The sequence below is a fragment of the Siphateles boraxobius genome, unplaced genomic scaffold, assembly GCF_051911475.1.
Source record: "Siphateles boraxobius isolate OS27281-9 unplaced genomic scaffold, OSU_SipBor_1 77, whole genome shotgun sequence".
Classification (NCBI taxonomy): domain Eukaryota; kingdom Metazoa; phylum Chordata; class Actinopteri; order Cypriniformes; family Leuciscidae; genus Siphateles; species Siphateles boraxobius.
The window spans coordinates 11,628,970-11,650,219 of NW_027509205.1; the positions used below are offsets into that span (position 1 = coordinate 11,628,970).

At 36.9% G+C, this 21,250-nt stretch overlaps 1 protein-coding gene across 1 annotated transcript; it reads right to left on the reverse strand.

Moving 5' to 3' along the window:
• Positions 1–1,984: 1,984 nt before the first annotated feature.
• c1ql4a (complement component 1, q subcomponent-like 4) lies at positions 1,985–16,336 on the reverse strand. Its single transcript, XM_077218136.1, has 2 exons — positions 15,661–16,336; positions 1,985–3,591 (listed from the first exon to the last, which is right to left on the reverse strand). Exons 1-2 carry the CDS (start codon positions 16,192–16,194, stop codon positions 3,412–3,414), a joined length of 714 nt encoding a protein of 237 aa, XP_077074251.1. The 5' UTR covers positions 16,195–16,336; the 3' UTR covers positions 1,985–3,411.
• Positions 16,337–21,250: the final 4,914 nt, after the last annotated feature.

Consider the following 21,250-nt stretch of genomic DNA (forward strand, 5'->3'; position numbering starts at 1 on the left):
TGATTTCTGAAGGATCACGTGACACTGAAGACTAGCAAAATGATGCTGAAAATTCAGTTTAGCCATCATAGGAATAAATTAAATCTTAAAAAATAGTAAAATAAAATATATATATATATACTGTATACTTGTCATTATACAAATAAATATATGGTCATTGAGATACACTTGTGAAATGTTTATAACAGCTCAGCTTAATACAATATATGTGATGTCAGAGCAGAATGGCTTGACTGGTTCGAACTGATAGTAAGGCAACAATAACTTAAATAACCACTCATTACAACCGAGTTCTGCAGAAGAGCATCTCTACACACAACACGTCGAACCTTGAAGCAGATTGGCTACGGCAGCAGAAGAACACACCAGGTGACACTCCTGTCAGCCAAGAACAGGAAATTGAGGCTATATTCGCACAGGCTCATCAAACTTGGAAAAACCTCGTCTGGTCTGATAAGTCTCGACTTTAGCTGTAACATTCAGATGGTATAGGGTCAAAATTCAGTGTAAACCTGAAAAAATTGATCCATCCAGCCCTGGTGTGATAGTGTGGGGATATTTTATTTGCACACTTTGGGCCACTTAGCACAAACTGAGCATCATTTAAGTGCCACAGCCTACCTGAGTATTGTCGCTGACCATGTCCTTCCCTTTATGACCACAGTGTACTCATCTTCTGATGGCTTCTTCCAGCACGATAATGCACCATGTCATAAAGCTCAAATCATTTCAAACTGGTTTTCTTGAACATGACAGTGAGTTCACTACACTCAAATGACCTTCACAGTCCAGATCTCTCACCAATAGAGCACTTTACGGATGTTGTGAAACAGGAGATTCATGAATCCGCATTCAATATGGACCAAAAACTCAGGAATGTTTCCAGCAACTTGTTAAATCTATGCCACAAATTAAGGCAGTTCTGAAGGCAAGAGGGGGTCCAACCCGGTACTAGCAAGGTGTACCAAATAAAGTGGCCGGTGAGTGTGTGTGTATATGTGTGTATTTGTACAGGCCTTGCAAAAGTCTGTACCACTGCTAGATATCTTTATATCTGTTCATATACCTCTATTTAAAAAAAGAATGATTATTCTTTTATAGGTAAAAGAACATCATACGATGTGATTGTAATCTGAGGGTTTGTTTGGGTGTGCAAAAACACCCCCATGATGCATTATGTGCCAAGACGAGCCCATCAACAGCTCCCTGACCTTTTCTGTCTCTCGGCTCGGCACCAGTCAGAACTATTCCCCCCTCATTAGACAGCACATACACTCTCAGAGTGAGAGCCAGAGAGCAAAGTATCACACACCAGTGGTGAATAGGTCCTCCACTAATTACTGAATTCATTTTGCGCGGATTTGTGTGTGGATGTGCATGCAGGTCTGTTTCTATGCGCACTTGTGCGAATGTGTTGGAGGCAAGTGAAGTGTATTGATTATTTTAATCTGCCTATTTGTGAGTCTGTGATCCTCGTGGCTCTGCATTCGACAGGGGAATCACTAATGGGCCTCAGCACAGGCCGCCTCAGACCTCTCCCCGTCCAATTAACTTTCAACTGGAATCTGGCAGGAGAGCGCGAGGAGGCTGGCCACGGACACGCTGAGATCCCCCACATATTCCCACAGGCTACAGATTCAGCAAAGCCTTAAGGCTGGAATGTCATTACCTCTCCCTTTTAATTAAAGGTTTCTCCCCTCGTTTTAGCCCTGACGCCCAGGTAGAATCCAAGCATCGTTCATGTCGTTGTTCTTGTTTAGCTTGTTTTTCTTTTTTTTCCTCCAAAAGACTGAATTTCCATTCTCTGGTACACATGTCTATGATTCAGACTTTTATTTTATCCAGATGTTTATAGTAGAGAACTATTTTGCACGACAGAAATATGTTTGCCATATTTGTATATAACATTTATCTTAGTATTCACTTAACATGTTGCACGGTTTTTGAATAGTTGCACAAATGTTACATAAAAATGAGGCAGAAATATTTGTATATGATTTATTATAGAATTGTTTGTGAATAGGGAATGTTTTTGACGTTTTGACATTGTATCTGTATATTTGTATCAGTGTATTTGCACATGGCTTGACTTGTATCAACAACTACTTCATACTGCATTTCTTACAAAGATTAATTAATACAAGCTATAGATCTACTAAAATCTCAACAAAACTTTGTTGCATTTAAATTGTTTGAGGAGACATAATTGTCAGAATTATCATTCGAACAATTCAAACTTTTGGCCTTATTTCTCATAATATAGCAACCGGCATGATATCACAGAAAAATATATAGATATAAGCTTGATTTATAAATGTATAACTTCTATAAAACATATTATAAAACAATACATACAAACTTAGTGATCACTGTGAAAGTGTATTGACCTCTTAAATGCAATGCAGTAGTTACATTTTAAATATATTCAAAAAAATTAAATCAATTTCTTAGACTTTTATAATACTCACTCAATAAATCTATAATCTCTATATAAATAATTCTATAACATAATGCTGATAAGATATAAAACAATAATTCATTGTCAAGAGTGGAATATTTAGTTGTATTGTATTTTTACAATTGTACAACATTGTATTATATTTTATTAGACTTACACAGACGAGTACAACATCCTCCCCTTTAAAATGTATTAAATAATCATATTTATTTATACATGATTAAAATATATTGTACTCGCACATTGTATTGGTTTAAATTTGACTATTGAAGAGTCTAATGTCTAAATCGATATATTAATGTTCTGGTCTGGGCCGTATTCTATAGAGCGAGTGAAAATCCATACTGTTATGAGCCATATTTCCAATTCCACACACAGCCAAAACAATCACATTAAGTCAAATGAATTGAACAAGAGGACTTAGATGAATCACTAGCCCTGCTCTGTGTGTGTACACACATATACGTGCCTGTAATGAGCTACGGCTGCATCTAGTGAGTGAAAAGTACATCTACTGACTGATTTTGTTTCAAGTCTAGCCATGTGTAAATGCAGCTCAGCTTAACATAAAGCATGTCGACTATAGAGAATGACTTTGAATCTCAAGGTTTCGATTGACACACAAAATGGAGACAAGTACACCAACAAGTACACACATTAAAATATGCGTTTGTCACTGTCAAGGATAGATATAGACATATATGTATGCATTTTAATTTACGTTTGGGAGTAGTGTATAATGTAAGTTATACTTTACACACACACAAGCAGCATGTTGGAAATCTGCTTTATGAAAGGAATTGGTTGCCATCATCTGTGGAGCCCTTCGACTCTATTATAAACCATGTCCATTTCTTTCAAGCCTGTTCAGTGTGTGAAGGTAACTGTATGAGTGTGTGTGTGTGTGTTTGTACACAGTATTTCTGAGTGTGTTGAGCAGCATCACGAGCAGGTCAGTCAGCATAGATGAGGAAGCCAGAGAACGTGCTGTATTTGTTGGTGTTTCCTCCGTGGACTTTCCCTCCGTCCAGCTGCACACAGACCTCATCTCCCACGTCTAAATGCAGGATCACACTGTTGGAGGCGTAGTCATAATTCTGATCAGCATCCTGGGCGATAGCGCTGGCCCTCACCTGTCACGCACGGGACAAATGAAGCCACGGTTAGAGGAAGGACACAGAGCAGATCGCAACACTTTACAGATTAGATTCCCAAAATTACAGTATACTTGAATGATACTGAGATGTAGATGAAACTCTAAAAGTATCTATAATTCATTTAGTGATATGCATTAGACCAAACCACAAAACATGATTAAAGCACAACAACATGAAGTTTGACATTTGAAGCTTTTAAAATGATTTTAAACAGGTGGGATTGGGACTTTCCATTGTAATTCAACACGTCACAAACACATCAACTACCCATTATGCTTCAGACACTTAAAAACAGAAATACATATTCAACAAATGAGATCTGAGCATCGAATTATTGTTAAAATTAACACGGTAAAACTGTTTTTGGATATATGTAACGAATTCAGATAGTGAAATGTATTATAAACAAGCACAGACTGAATTCAGTGGCGTTTTCATTATCATATATGAAAGAAGAAAATAATAAGTCAGATTTTTATAGAAATGCTAAGCGTGGAAAGATTTTGATTTGTTAAAGGGGTGATAGAATGCAAAACCAAGTTTACCTTGGCATAGTTGAATAACAGCAGCTCGGTGGGTAAAATGGCCATACAAAGAATCTCAAAATCCTATGTCACCTCATGAAAATCTCAAAACTTAAAACTGCAGCTGTAAAACGTCCGGATCTCAAATCAGCTCAGACGTGACGTACCACTTCTGGGATTTCATTATTTGGATCTGGTCTGTACCTTTGTTACGCCCCTAAATTTCGGCGCGCTAAATTTACTGCTTATGGAATTACAAATAAGAAAGTTTGGACGTTTTTAAAGGATCTTCAAAATGAGTCACGGTCGTTACTGCAGTGTTCCCGGCTCTATAGGGAATGTTGGCACTATTCATTGTCTTCCCAGTAACCAAACATTCAACGGGCATGGTTGATGTTTTTATACAACAAGATCCCTGTGAGCTTCAACATGAAATTATCAATAAGCTCGGACCATTTCACCCCAGACTGTTTCGAAAAGCTTGGACAGTTTCAAAAAGGCTTTTCTAAGCGGCTACTTCTGAAAAGAGGGGCTTTTCCCGACCATGTTGACAAAACTACCGCAAGCTGTACGTAATCTAACGTTATGAATTTGTCGCTAACAGTTAACGTTATTAACAATGCTATCCATTATCTACTAGCTATAGTTATCAAGAAGGTAGGCCTACAGTTAGTGTGATGGTTTGGTTTAATTGAAATATTTATTCGATAGTAGTTTAGTTACACTGGATTTATTCGCACATTTTTATTTCAGATTCTCCCAGTCTGGCATCACGTTATTATGTTTAGAGTAACAAGAGGTGTTTGTGTGTTCCATGTGTAGCATTATGACTGGTATTAGCAAGGGAGTGTTTCCAAGCATGTTTACAATGATGACTGGGTACATTTAGCAATTCCGTGAGTCATTCTGTGTAGCCTACTTATTAAAGTTTGCCATATTGATTGGTCTAGTCTCGTGCGGCTCATCTAAATATTCATGAGCATACCATAAAAGGGAGAAAACCGCTCGTTTCATTCTGGGGCTATTTCTCAGGGTAGCATTAGGGCGTATAAAAGAGCCACCGGGGCATTTTCAACCCAACCAATGTTACATACCCTATTTGGAGACCTTAAGGAACAATGTGAAATACCCTATAAAATCATTCTATCACCCCTTTAAACCTATAGATTTTTTTTTTATAAAAAAAATATTTTAACATGAATAATTTTAAAAGAATGTACAGATTTAATAATAATAATAATAATAATAATAATAATGATAAAAAAGTATCAATAGACAAATGCTGAATTGATTTCCCTTTGTAGCGAAAGAAAAAAATTGTTTGTAATATGTGCGAGTTTTGTACATTTTATAATCAATTATTATATTCAACTAAATAATTAATATGAATTATATATTTTTCATATTAATGAAACACTGTATAATGGCATTTAAAACACATTTCTGGTGAATGTGGATGAAGCGGTGCTGATGAGGCTGTGGAGGTACATACGAATAAAAAAGATGAAAAAAAATACTGCACTAGACAGATATCTCTACATAAGCTCTCTTGACATGAAAGAAACCTTGCTTTATCATCTCTATAGCAATGGGATGGAGTGATTATTAAATGATACTCTGACAAGTGCTCTGATACGCTGGTCAGGTTAAATGGATGGAGCTGCAGATAACCTGCTGACCTCTACCTCAATTGAGAAAGCAGTCATACTCTCTCCAATTTATATACTGTAGGATCATCTAGCTAAAACTGTACCATATCCCTTCCTCGTATTGACCTGTTGAATTTAATGGCAAGCGCACATATCACACAAACCGTGATGAGACTGTTTACTGGAGACATGGACTCATTTAAATTCTGCTTGAGAGATCAGCTGTATTGACTCCCAGCAGTGGATCTGAAACTTGTTTGTTAACATTTTAAATTGAGATTAGTCATGTGGTCAGAAAGACGCACATTCCTGCAGATGCAATTAAAAAGGACTACGCATTTGAATAAAAAAGAATTTCATACCCTTGCATTTCTTGTCTTTTTTTGATACTTTATCTTCGTTTTTTACTATCTGATCTATGCTCAAGTATTCTAATGGAAAAGATGCGTAAGCTCATAGCAGACCGGTGTCAGGTGACAGACAGTGATTGTCAGGCATTTTGCTCAGCCGTGTTATAGCCACTCAATCTTTGTCAGGTTTCCTAAACATACGGAGCGAGTCTATCCTAGGAAAAAAAAAATGACAAAGATATGCACGGTGTCAGTAAACATCCTCATACAACATGCCATCACTCACTCAAATGCCTCTTGTTTTATTGGCCGTGTAATTCCCTTGAGAAACACCCACAACCGCAGGCCACATAAAACACACTGACCCCAGACAAAGATAAACTCCCACCCATATCCATAATCTAATAACCTTACTTCATTACCATCAAGATACTGTCAACATCCGCACAATGTCCTGAGTGGAGACTACCGCCATTTAGAGGCGTTATTGAATACCAATCTGTATAATAATGTTAGGGAGGTTTACAATGTAGCACTGTAGGACAAATACATCAGCTTTAAATTGATTTTGCAAAGCAGTGATAGATATTTGTCATTAGTAATTTCAAATTACCCTTCCAAGTATCAACCAATATTGCATTTACATCAGTTATTTTGAGTGTTCAATAATTGATTAATTGAATAATTGTTTTATTTTGCCTTACAATAATACAAAGCATACCATTCACTATGAATATTTAATAATAATAATGAATATTCAATTAATTATATTAAAAATATTCATAATGGTTATGTTTTAATGATAATAGTCATTCTTATTATTGTAGTTTTTATTATAATTAAGTCTATTAATGAATGATTGCTAAAATAATAATACACTTTTTGCATTTAATGGTCACAAATATATTTTCTTTTTTAATAGTAATTATTTAAAAAAAACATAAATTACCCAACCTCTGAGTACTGTTGTTGGGTGTCAACACATGGTGCCAATTATCTGTACATAATATACGGTAGATCGGTAACACTTTACAATAAGTTTTTATTTGTTAAAATTAGTTAATGTATTAACTAACATGAACTAAACAAGCAATACATTTGTTACTGTATTTGTAAGTCTTTGTTAACGTTAGTTAATAAAAATACAGTTGTTCATTGTTTGTTCATGCTAGTTCGCAGTGCATTATGCTAACAAATACAACCTTTGATTTTAATAATGTATTAGTAAATGTTGAAAATAACATTAACAAAGATTATTAAATGCTGTAGAAGTGCAGTTCATTATTAGTTCACGTTAACTAATGTTAACTACTGAAACAAACTGTTACCGATCTGTAGTTACACTAAACATCCAAAAGCAAGTTTAAAAAAGTGTAAATATCTTTAAAATATATATCGATCATGACAAACTTTAACATGACAATGTTTAGATGTGTAAAAATCAGAATTATTTCCCTGGAAGATATTGGTTGTGTTGAGGTGCGATGTGAGAAGCCTTTTAGCTTGCCCTCGAGAAACCCCTTTCTCAACTGCATCTCACATAAAAACTGACTCCTGAAACGGCTACACAATCTTTCACATCCAGATCTAACAGCCACACTCTATGATACAGTCACTTGCACATTGGGCTAGTCAATAACCTATATATTGAATGCTGTAAATGGTACGTGTTACTGAATACAAATCAATGCAACAGTGATGTTTTCTTTACAGATGACCAAAAATATATCAAATCTGAATTATCTTCACTGCAATGATACAACGACTTATAAAAATCTCATCGAGATCAAAAAAGGCCATAATATTGAGGTGGTCAATTTGGCATGTGCATCATTCCACATCTGACAGTGATGACCTGGCCTCCTCTCCCTATCGACGCAGAGCGTATGTCATTCTCCTCATTATTTTGGCGAAGTGGGCAAAGGGGCAGTCTCTCCCTCCGGCATACCCCCATGTTCAATACGACAACGCAAGCGGTCACTTTAATCATCAGACATCCGGCGAAGACCATTTAAGACATTTCTTCGCTTCCATTGATTCACATCTTTTATTTTTGGGATCTGTTACACCGTATCTGAGCACCCGGGGTTTAGACATCTCCCGCAAAGTCTGCTTGTTAGATGCTTCCCGGCATTTATCAAATACAAGTGATATGAAAGCTTGTCTTGGAGGGAGAGGGAGAGAGGCATTTTAGGATTACCGTTGACTGCACCGGAGATGGATATTGACATGGGAGCCGACTATACTTGTGAAACGCCACGCTGACTTGATCTCAGCGCCGGCTGCGAGCAGGGACCCTCGGGCCTGCTGGGAGCTTGTTCTGCGAGGCCTTTTCATTACAGGGAGGGAAAGGATGAAGGGGGGCACTTTTGCGGCGGCATTTTATACATAAGCAGAGGCGAGCGCTAGCAGAAAGACAAGGGTTGAAGGAGAAAACAGGGGGTTGGGTGGGGGGGGGGGGGGGCAAGGCTATTTTGTGAGAGCAGCGAGATGCAAGGGTATATGAAGTCTTGTTTTTTTTTTATCAGTGGTGCCGTGCTCCAGCGGTAATAAAACTGACAGGATTCATTCTCTGTGATATACAGACCTCTTAGAGCGGAGACAATGGAAAACTAGCTCTTAAACTTACCTAAGGGACCGAGCACATGGGAGGGGAGGAGAAAGACTAAAGCAAAAAATAAAATTTGATCATTTATTGAATAGGTCTGTTTTGCCTCAAAGGGAGAATAAAATTTGTTTCGCTTCTTCCGAGAGGTATGCTTAATTGTCGTACTGTACGAGTGTGGCATTGCACACTATCACACCCGTTACAAGCTCTATGACTATGGGTTCAATCACTGTATGAATATAGTCAACTGATTGAAGGGTTAGTTCCCTAAAATGTTAAATCTTTCATCATTTACTCATCCTCACCTCATTCCAAACCAGCATAACCCAAGAGAAGATATGTTAACACTTTAGTTAAGGTCCCATTAGTTAATGCATTAACTAACATTTACTAAACATTTTTACAGTTACAGTATTTTTTCATCATTGTAGACGTTAGTTACAACCGTTAGTGTTAGTGTTGTTAGTTCATGTTAGCTCAGGCCCATTAAATAATATTAACATATACAACTTTTAATTTTAATAAATGTTGAAATGAACATTACATAAGCATAATAAATGTTTTAGAAGTATTGAACTAATGTTAATGAATGGAACCTTATTGGAAAGTGTTATCATAGATATTTTTAAGGAACCCTGGGGTTCAAAACAAATTGGACCCAATTGAAGAAAGCAGCTCAGATTTGTAAATAAATTATTTATACATTTTCTGGTGAACTATCGCTTTAACAAGTGACCCAAGGTGGGATTTAATGAGTATGTCATATGCAGTCTTCTACAAATTTTGAATGAGTTAAAAATATTTCCCTTAAAACTATTTGGCAATTAGAGGCCGTGCAATTAGGGATTACTACAATTAGAGACTACCAAAGACACTCATTATATTTCTACCGGACTATGTACATGTCACTGCACCGGGAGACATTTATTAGAGCAAGTACTGGTCATTAACAGACAGGCGATGGCATTTTTAACACTAGCGTGTGAAAGAGCTCGACCTTTCGGAGGTCTATTAAAAGAGCGTGTGACAGGTGAAAAAGGGGAAAAAAGAATGGTGGAACGATTAAGCAACAGAAAGGACGGAGTGTAGATTAGTCCACTTTGAACAGAGGTTCAGTCTAAGGTTTCGGGAATGTCCATTGAAGCTGAGGGACTATAAATTAAAAGATTAACAGCATGTTAATGATGAGGAAGAAGATTTGTAGCTGCTAAATCAGAGATGACGTACGACCCTGGTGGCATATTTTGACTCGCATTAGCATTAAGGCAAAAAACCCATTATTCAACAAGCACAATAAAAGCGTCACCAATAACGCTAGCAGCATCACATCCTTTTAACAAATCTCTCCATATGTTTATAGGCCTTTATGCAGGTATTCCATCAGAAAGCAGACTTATACAGCATAATAATTAGAAGTTATTATTAAATGATGTGCAATTTTTGACCCTAACGACCCCGGGACTTTTGAGGGTGGGATCTGACAGGTCAAAATTTTTCCCCTCGTACGAATTCCCTTCGGTTGTAGCAGGTGCTGTGATACAGTGACTTAATGCACAGTGATGAAATTTCAGCATGAATCTCCTTCAGTGGGCAATATACCCAATTAATTACAAGAAAAATTAAGATGACCTCATTAAATATTGAAGAGGGCACTATTACGATCATATCACTAATCCTTTCCATCTGTTACTGAACAAACGAAATATTGTAACATTCCTCAAAATTCCATCTTCATCTACTGTGATGTAATGGTGCCATTAAAAAAGTGTGAATACTATTCAAATACAAATAAAACAAAAAATGTAATGTTAGACAAATTGAAATATGTTTAAATAATGGCACATTTAAAAAAATACACCTATGTTAAACTTTTTTCACATTTTTTGAATAAACAATCACTAAAACTGCAGCTTGGATTAACCTAATGGCGTGGAAAAAATCCTGCTGACCTGTGACTTTTCCATGATTATCCACCCACATCATCTCCATTTCAGGCAGTTCTAAAGGGCATTTTAGCCCTGCATGTCTGAGGTCCGACAATGAGAAGACCATCACAACTGCACCAGCCGGTATCAAGAGACCAGCTTTCACTAGCTGTCAAAACCACCACACAGACAATGATCAGCCAGATGGTCACACGGGGCTGCAACCACATACGGCAACATGCATGCCACTCTCTAGAGCATACCTGAGATACTTTTTTTCTCTTAATTGGCACCCGAACATTCACAGACAGTCATTATTAGCAAACAAATGCTTATGTCAGGATCTGGTCTTTTTATCTTTAAGACGCCTTGTTAACCTGTCAAGCCATGACATGTTTGGCACTTCTCCATCTGTCTATAGCTCTGTATTCATTTTTGTCCGTGCGTTCTAAGCCTCCCAGAAGTCTCGTCTTTCTGCCCACTGTCTGCAGGTTTGTATTAAGTCATCTATCTTCCTTTCCTCCCCTGATCTTTCTGTCAACCAGCCTGGGTGATTCTGCCATACTCTTAACTGTCATGGCTACCCTTGCGTCCTTCTCTCAGTCTGTCTCACAATTCACTTGTGCACTTGAGCCTGTGGGCCGCCCACTGGGGTGCCATATTGTACTTGGCCTCCACAGTGAAGATGTGTGATGACTGTGTCAACTTATTTTCATGATGAAGGATAAAAACAATAACATTATTTTGGTTTCGTTCCTTTTTTCGCCTGTAAAAGTACATATTTGTGAGTGTTTCTTCAACTATAGTCCCTTTTAATGCTGTTTTAATACTTTTTAAATTTTTTTACTTGACAAAACATTTTCTCACTAGTTCACATTGGTTTACTAACAATGTCCAATATAAAATGATTTATGACTATTTCAAGCTTAAAAAATCAATAATTTTAGGACGGATTCTCGTATTTTAAAGGGGTGGTTGATTGGGATTTCACGTTTTTTCATTTTAAATAGTTTGTAATGTTCCTGTTGGTGCATGAACAGTATCTGCAAAGTTGCTGCGCTGAAATTTCAACGTAAGCAGAGATATCGTCTTTTAAAAATCAGGAAGTTTAATTCCTACAAAAACGACTTGAATGGGACTACAACGAGATACTCCCGGGTTTTATACGTAACTAACCCATAACCAACCCTCCCTCCGGAATATTCAAAAAAGGGGGCATGGCCATATTTCTGCTTCTTTGTCGAAGAGGAAGAGTTATAGTGGAGACTGGAGAGCAGTATCTTAGCCATGCCGTCGAAAGTGTGTTATTTGCACCCAGCTGTAGGTCTTCTGTGTTCGGGCTTCCTACGGACACTATAGTTAGTCAGCAATGGCTACAATTTATGTTTGATTATGTTCCTGACAATTACAATCGTAATTTAGCTCTCTGTGCTGCGCATTTTACAGAAGACAGCTTCCAGAATCTCCACGAATTCAATGCCGGATTCAACTGTTACTAAAACATGAAGCAGTTCCAACTTTAAAACCAGAGGCAGCAGTTGTTGGGCCACAACCAGTAAGACTTAATAATTTTAAATGTTTTAGTTTTATCAAGGACGTAAACAAATGCCAGCGCTGGCTTTAGTAGCCACTTAGTTATGCTATTTCGTGTGTCTATGACAAACGCGTACAAACATTTTGGACCTGAATTTGTAATTATGTACTAATTTTGTAAATGTATATTCCATGTATACTTCATGACGTAATTTTTCGATTTGATCAAGAACGTAAACCAATGCCAACGCTGTTTGTTTATAATAGCCAGTTAGTTCAATGCTATTTTGTGTATGTAAGACATACGTGTACCTAAAGAAAACGATACACTGAGTAAATTAAGTTTTGTGAATAGATAAACGGTTGTTCATTATATCGATAAAATAATAACTTTAAAAAACGGTATTACTCTGTCATTTATTCAGTTATATAAATGTTTAATCAGGAGAAAAACGTATCTCAAAAGCTATAAGCAGCAGTAGCATTCTCAAGTAACAGCGTATCGAAATTCGTATATAATAATAGTAGAATAGAATAATAATAATAATAATACAAAAATGTACCATTCAGAAACGTTTTGTAAGAGCCGTGTTTGGGGAGGTTCTGCTTGACCCTCTTCATTGCCGCTTTCTGGGTCTGATCCTGGCATAAACTGATATGGCAGTAGGCTATTGACACTATTTACATTTGACCGGAGCACATGCAGCTTTCGCCTGTAAAGGTAATGGGCGTGAAGTTTCCAGGCTACGTGCACTACGCAGTTTAGCCAATTACAACACACCAGCCCAACTAACCAATGTTGCTTTTAAAAATATATATATATTTCAGTGATTTCTGATTTTCAAAACCTGAACATTTGGCTACTCAACAAAATAACATGTCATTTACTGCTGGTTCTGACAACATTTTATTTGCTTGAGTCTATTTAAAAGAACACAACAAACACAATGTAATAAACAAGAAGTGTATGTGAATCAAAATATGCAAATATGCAAAAAAATAGCCTATAAATGAAAAGTTTACAGAAAATTTTCCCTTTTTGAGATAGTATGCCAGACCACTGAAACATTAATAATGTAACTTTTTATGCAAAAGCTTTTAAATAGGCCTGCAAATATTTATTTATTTGAATTAATTAACTTTCAAACTCAATCCTCAAGACAGTTACTTGTTTTGTTTCTGAATGAATCAGCAATTTTGAACAAATCTGTTAAAATGAGTGATTCAATGAGTCACTCATTATGACAGTCACCATGATGTACAATGATGTTGAAAAGAAAACGTCTTTGTTGAAAGATAACCGAAGTTGTTTCATACACACAACAACTCTCTGGGTCAGCAGCAGCGCAAACGCAGATTTGATTTGTTCATCAGTGTGATCTCATTTGTCAAAGGGTTATAGACAGCTGAATCTTGAGTGGAATTTTAATTTAAATTGTGATCTTTTAACGGTTAATCGTGGAGCTCTACTTGATTCATAGGCTATAACAAAAAGAAAAAAATGTTTTAATAAAAATTAGCCTCTAGTTGAAGTGCCTTTATTTGAATAAGCAACCTTATGTTTGTATAGAGTTGCCTACAACTAGTTTTGAGGAAAATAACACAATGGTGATTCTCCACTTCAAAACCTTTTAATTGCTGTGAAATCTGTGTTTGGGGAAATTGGCCTATAATATTCAATAGACATGGCTGTTTGAACATCATTTTATCAGCTTTCAAAAGTAACCTTTTACAAATTAACATAAACCTCCTAATCCCGACGGACCATTGTCTGCTTTCAGATGACACTTCAGAGAATTCCAGTCTCTCAGCATCTGTCAAAATATCTAGCATCCTTTTCACTTTAACATGTGGTGTACTTTCCATTAGGTAGCTGCGCAAATCCTCATCCTATGAGCTCTTTAAAATCTTATAGGCTCCAACAATCGTGGTTTGTGTCAAAAATGGACTGTTGACTGTATTCCAGGTGCTTGGGGAAGTATCTGATAATTCCATCTGCAGTTTATTTGGTGTAGTGTGCAGTTAACCCACACATTTCTCTATTACATTTCAGGCCCTACAGAAGAGTGAAGCAGGGCCACCTGATGTGCTCCAAATGGACGTAATTGAGTGGACTGAAAAGATAATTAATGAGCAATCAATGGACATGCAATAGAAGGGGGCACGTACAGCGTGCAGGGGATTCAATCTAAGAGTTATGAATGATTTAACAGAGGAAGCAGACTTGCATGACAATACAAAACTGTACAGGTCAGACCAATTTAATCTACTATCACTCTAATCACTTTTACAGGGTGTCCACTGTATCAAGCCAGACGCTGTTGTTGTTTTTTTACAACATTATAACAAAACACTTGGCTTTCATTGCACAGTGTAATACAAATAAACATTTTATAGTGTGCTTGGGTAAAACTGTTCATAAAAGAATATGTTACGATTGCCTGTCAAATAAAAAGCTGAAAGAGTGGGTCTTGATCCACAAAGGTCATACAATCACTTAAAACCACTACAGTTAAACCTTTTCTTGTCCTGCTCATTTCGTGCCTTCAGTTTTTAATTAATGTCTAGGGAATAAATGACTGAGTGTGGAAACTGTCAAATTTTCATGAATTCATTATTTATCTGATGTGCAAAATGGCACTAGACCACACCACGACACCTCTGGCATGCTGAGTCGTATGACACATTTTTAGGTGATGAGTGAAATGTAAATATATTATGTTTATTTTAGTTATTAAATTGTCAAAACATATGGAAATGCAGCTGAGATTGTCTGGACACAACAAATGTTATGTCACGGTTTTCCCTTTTAATAGCCTTTTCTTTGTCAGCCTTGAAAAACAATACAACTGCGTCCAATTTGCACCTATGTTGTTTAGTGGGATGTAATCAACTGTATAATAGGAATTTTAATAAGAAAAAGCTCATAATCTTAACTATTCTGACTCCTCTAGATGAAGATGACCTTAGTAGTGAAGCCCAATATAATGAACTGAGACTAAGAAAAACTACTTTCTACATTTGACTGCACACATAATGTCCATAATAGAAGAAAAAGATAGTTGAAGAAATGATTCACCAATTTCTTTTTCTTCTTGTCATCCTTCACTTATCCTCATGTCATTCCAAACCATCCATGTTTTTCTTGACAAAGAATATGTTTTGTAAAACATCTCAGTTTTTTTTGTCTTTACAATTACAGTCAGTGATGTCCAGTGCTGTTTTGGACCCCACTGACTACCACTGAATGGACAAAAACAGTTTATTCAAAATTATTCACAATAACTTCATTTTGTGTTTTTAGAGGAAGGAAAGTCATACAGGTTTGGAAGGACATGAAGGTGAGTAAATAATTAAAGCATTTATCATTTTTGGGTGCACTATATTTTATAGCAATTGAGCTGAATATTTCATTTCGACCACAAACAATTTTTATAAATAGGGATAAATTCTTACCTGTCCGTTCTTCTTGAGGTCTGCCCACATACTGGTCCCATCTCCTCCTCTCATCAGGACATGGTAAGTGAAGAAGTAGATACCAGGCAGAGGGCATGTGAACTTTCCAGTGCTGGGCTCATAGTAGTTGCCAACATTGGTCACCACATCATCAAATTTCAGCACATCAGTGCCTTCATGTTGCTTGCGCAGGCCTGCGTAAAATGCAATCTTAGGGCTGTAGAACGACGGCACATAACCGCCAGGCCCAGGCCCCGGGGGCCCTTGTGGACCTGGCTTTCCAGGTTCTCCAGGTGGACCAGGCGGTCCCGGGATCCCCGGAGGTCCCCGATACCCAGATTTCCCTCTCCGGTTTGGAAAGTCAGGAGGTGCAGGTGATACAGCCGTTAGCTCCTGGCCATGAGGAGTGGTGTAGGGGTCACAAACCATCCGACAACTTCCTAGCATTTCATAATGACTTCCCGCACTGCCGGCTCCTCCTCCTTTAGTGTTGTGGACCAGTAAAGGAATGGTGACCAGGAGAATCAGAACCATGGCCACACCCACGGCCGCTCCTATGACACGCTTGCGGCGGCTGAGCCGGGAGGCAGCAAGCGTTAGAAAGTCCTCCTCTCCTTTAGATGGAATGGTGCCCGCCAGCGTGAACAGTGGAGTTTGAGAAAGACTCACTAACAAAGAAAAACAGCCACACCAAATATATCTATAGAGGAAAGAGGCCAATGGGGAGAAGGATAGCAGATGAATTTATGGATGAGACAAGAAGACCAAGAAGAGAGTGGAGCATACAGAAATGAGAGGGTGCAATGGGACAAGAGGTAGGACAGAGTAGAGACCGAAAGGAAGATCTGAAAGAACGAAATGGAACAGTGCAACAGAAAGGTGTGGCACGGCAAAGAATAAAATATGATTATAGGAAAACAAGGTGGCTCTGGGCCAGCTAATATACGGGGACACTCGCAATACAATGCAATAAAGTATTTTTAAAATGTTGTAATTTCGTGGCTAATAACAATACACATCTTTACATTCGACATTCTACATTACATTAGAAAACTCTTTAAGGTTTCTCTTTTGCATAAGTGAACAGCAACAACCTGTTTTGGGGTTTTGCAGGTCAAGTTCCTGTCAAAGTGCAATTGAGCACTTGCAAAATTCAGTTTGTAAAGGGCGAAATTAAATCACAAAGTTAGCTACTTCTACAACAAAATTCTAATTAAGTCCAACCAAAGACCTGCACGATGTGCCAAAAGAATCTGTCATCATATCGTCCACGTTTTAAAATAAACTGATGCACTAAAATGCTCCTGCTCAATGAAAATTGTCCAACGCCCTGCACCAAAACCCGATAAGCCACAATGTATTGATCCCTCAGAAAATTATCTATTTTTTAAGGAACATATGGATGACCCCTGTAGTTGCTCTGGCGGGACTGGGAAAATTCCACAGAAATAGAACTGGAGGAGGAAAAAACATGAAAAGACAATAAAGAAAATCTGTTATATATTAAATCTGGCTATATTTAATATCACATATATATAAATATATATATATATATACATATATATATATATATATATATATATATATATATATATATATATATATATATATATATTATCCTAAATTGAACATGCTGAAAGTTGTCTTACATAATCTGTCACTATATATTATAATTTTATATCAAAATGACCCGTGAATTGCCAACTGGCATTACGTTTTTTTTTTTTTGCAAAAGGTTTGGCCTAAACAGGAGAGATATGCACAAATAAAAATAGCACATGAATAAATTAGGCTAATATCAAAAAAAAAACTATAGGCTAATTGTTCTATGTAGTAAGTGTCTATGTAGTAAGTGAATAACGCAAAATAACAGCTGTGAAAGTAAGACAATTGACCAACTTCAAGTACACTAAGATCAATGTATTAAAGAGACACTTACCCTGACTTCGGTGTTAATGGGAGATCTTTAGGATCAAAAATCTTTCTCTGATGTCTGTCTTTAAATTTGCCGAATTCCGGAGCATGTGCAAATGAAGACACCTCTCTTTACTCCAACAACAGAGTGGATCACAGAAATATCGATTTTAAATGCTTTAACCAGTCAAATAGGGTAAGATGACTTCATTAAGTTGTCACTATCACTTCTGACCTTATTTATTCCGCGAACTGTTAATGACTTCGCGCGTGATTGAAACTTCCGCTTTTGCCGTTCGTTTCGTCCAAAGATATTATAATACAGCAACGTGCAGCGCTGGACTTCTGACTCCGACACCTGTGAGATTTTCACACTCCACACACACACACGCACTCACACTGCCCCCTCATTCTTCCATCCGTTCGACTCCTCCCTCCCTCCATCCCATCTAATCTCATCCTCGCCCCTCTCACTGGCTCTGTCTGTCTCAACGCCACAGAGCTGCCTAGCGCGCGTGCCACGCACAAATACGCCGTCTGGTTCGGGAGGGCACTTGGTTTTGAGTTTGTGTTTTTCCAGCTTAATCATAATTAAATGCTGGAAAGTGTTGTAAATGTTAATCGTTTATCACGTCAGCAGCCTATTTGGGTTTTAAAAATAAGCATTTTTAAACAAAAAAAACCACTTGTGAATGGCTTAGAAAAAAGCATCTCTATCTGTTTGGGTTAAGAATGGTGCACTGTGACTTCTCGAGGTCATTGTGTGTGTGGCTCAGTTTCTCTAGCTTTCAGAGCTCATTAGTGACGGACACTGAGACCATTGTGCTCTCCCTCTCCGTCTTTCTCAATGGAATATCATTTCTATAGATTATATTATAGCTATATATGTAGAATAGTTTGAATAGGCCAGTTGATGCCTTTTTTTAAAATTTCAATAGATCTCTAAAACTGACATAAAATAAGCCAAATGATCACATTTATGCAGATTTTGCATTGCATCCTCTTGCAGTCTGCAGTAGTACCAGCAGTGTTTAAATACTGAGTCCAGAAGCAGATCAATTGAGAATTCAGTGTAACTCATCCCATCTTGCTCCCTGTCAGGCATATTCACACATCTGAATTTTTAAAGTTTAATCGTGGAGGTTGTAGAGGTGGTGTAAGAAAAATTGGAAGATCTGTCGATGAAGTGCCGCACACATTTTGGACCGTCTTTGCTTGTTTGCAATACAAGGGTAAATATATCACTGGTTGTTTGATTACAGCATTTTATTTACTCAAGAAACACACACACACACACACACACACACACACACACACACACACACACACACACACATAATGGGTATAGCCAATTCTGTCAATAGCTTGTACGTAGCAGTCATCTTAAATTAAATTCGATTTTGGCCAAAAAACTGAGTTCTTACAAAGCTACAATAAACGTTCTAATCTGTAAGTTGATAAAAACGTAATGTGCTGCGCTTAGAATCTGGCCATAAAGCCACAACATCAACTTTGACAACACAGTCTTTAATTATTTTAAAAAATGCAGTGTTTTCCTGAAAAGTAGCAGTTTTGGACATTGGATATTGACATTTTCCGGCCACCCCTCTCCACACCCCTTTCTCCGATATGACCAGTGTCAGGGGAGAGAAGAACAGAAGTGGACAGTGACTGGAGAGAAATGTGAGGAATATGCTCCCAGAGTAAGAAGTGTATGTTTGTAACAGTGTTGAGTTAAACACATTCACTCCCACTTTGTGTCAGTCAGTCCCTTAATTAGAAACACACACACACACACACACTGTGCAGGTTTTACCACAATGGGTGTATAATCATCGCTAGGAGACATAGGCAATATAGCGAGAATTGGATTTTTAGTGGCTGTTAAAATATTACTGAGATGATTAATATTGAAAAAATGCACATGTCTCTGAGCTGTCTGTCTCTCATTCACTCTTCTTTTCAGGTCTCGTTTCACCATACTGTCTTTCTCTATTATTTTTCTTCGATCATGAAGGGGAGAATGGGGTAAGTTGTGTCAGTGCATTTAAAAAAGAAGCTTATAAGCTGCTTAGTTGAGACAGTGACACAGCCTAACCCCAGAGCATCTGGCACAGTTTACCCCACAGCTACCATTTTGGTAAAATGGCAAACCAGGGGCAGTCTTTAGCTAAACTTTTTTTTTTGTCATGCACTAAGATAGGCTTGAGTATTGTTGCATCTGACTAATTTTTCGTCTTTAATGTAAAGGTGATATTCTTTTTTTTGTCACTGATGATGACTCACACAAGCTGACAACACTGAAAAAAATTTGGAGTAGGATTTACTTTGATACTAGATTTGCCAAGTAAAAACCTAAACATATTTATCAGTAGCTTTAATTAGAAATCTTTAAGTTAAAATTTACTTGGAATGTGGAATTAAGTAAACTTTACTTAACCTAGTTATGTGAAAGTAACAAAGAAAATAAGTAATTTTAACTTGGCTAGTAAAAGGTGGTTTAATATCGGTTTAGTTGAAATTTCCTTTGCATTACATTACACTCGAACAATTTTATTGAATTATACCAGTCATTTATAGTATGTGTTTTACTTAGAGTATCTAAGAAATTTATAATTCATCATGTCAGATGTCAAGCATGATGTGACTGCAAATATCTCAATACTTGGTAGACAATACACAATGACGGTAACATTTGATGGATCGTTTTTGTGTTTGAATGTGTCATTTTGAGCAGAAAATTTACTCGAAATGTCCCAAAATGGCAAGTTACTATCCTGACAACAAAAGCATTGATAAAACAGTGTAAATACTGCTGGAAACCAGTGAAAAATAAACCTCATTAATTATGCAAGGTCCAGTGCATGATGGGAACCCCAGTATCAGAAAAGTTGAGTAATTTTTACTTAATTTTATTGAGTTGATATTTACGCTTTCATTTCTACTCGCTTGAATTAAGTACTGATATGGAATTTACTTAGTTAATTCTTGCCTGAACTAACATTTTCTTGTAAATTACATTGTTTTTTTTCAGTAGTATTTACCTTACCAAAAAATCATTTTTTACAGTGAATGGTTGTTTCATATCATGCGTCTATAGACCTCTGTTAGTTTGTTGCTTGACATACAACTGTCGAGAGTTGGATTAAATGACATTGGTGAGCCCATATCTGGACAGTTTTCTTGGAACTAAATATTAGTTCTAGCCTTACCACTGTCAGGGTTTATCTGTGTTCGCTTTGGTTTTGGGTGGGTTTTGTTCATGTTTTAGTTAAGTTTCCTTGGTTTTAGTCTGTTTCTATGGTATTGTTTGGTTAGTGTTTTCAACTTTTGTTGAAACTATCAATTACTAACAGTTCAGTCAAATCAAAAATAGAGATGTTAAAAATAAATATTGAAGCCTGTTTCCACCTCAACAAAACAAATAGAAAAGGTAATTCTGTGATTAAAATAAAAAACAAAGTTACATTGTGTGATATAAAGTCACATTTGTTTTTAAAAACATTTTAAAAGGTGTACTTCATACTGATGTACATATCGCAATTGGTCAATTGTAGAAGGTATTACAGAATATCTGCTCAATACTGACCTTTCAAGAGCAATCTGTTAGTATGCGTTTTACAGTAAAAGAAATCTCTCCATTATCTGTAGTTTTGGTAGGCTACATCTATATATA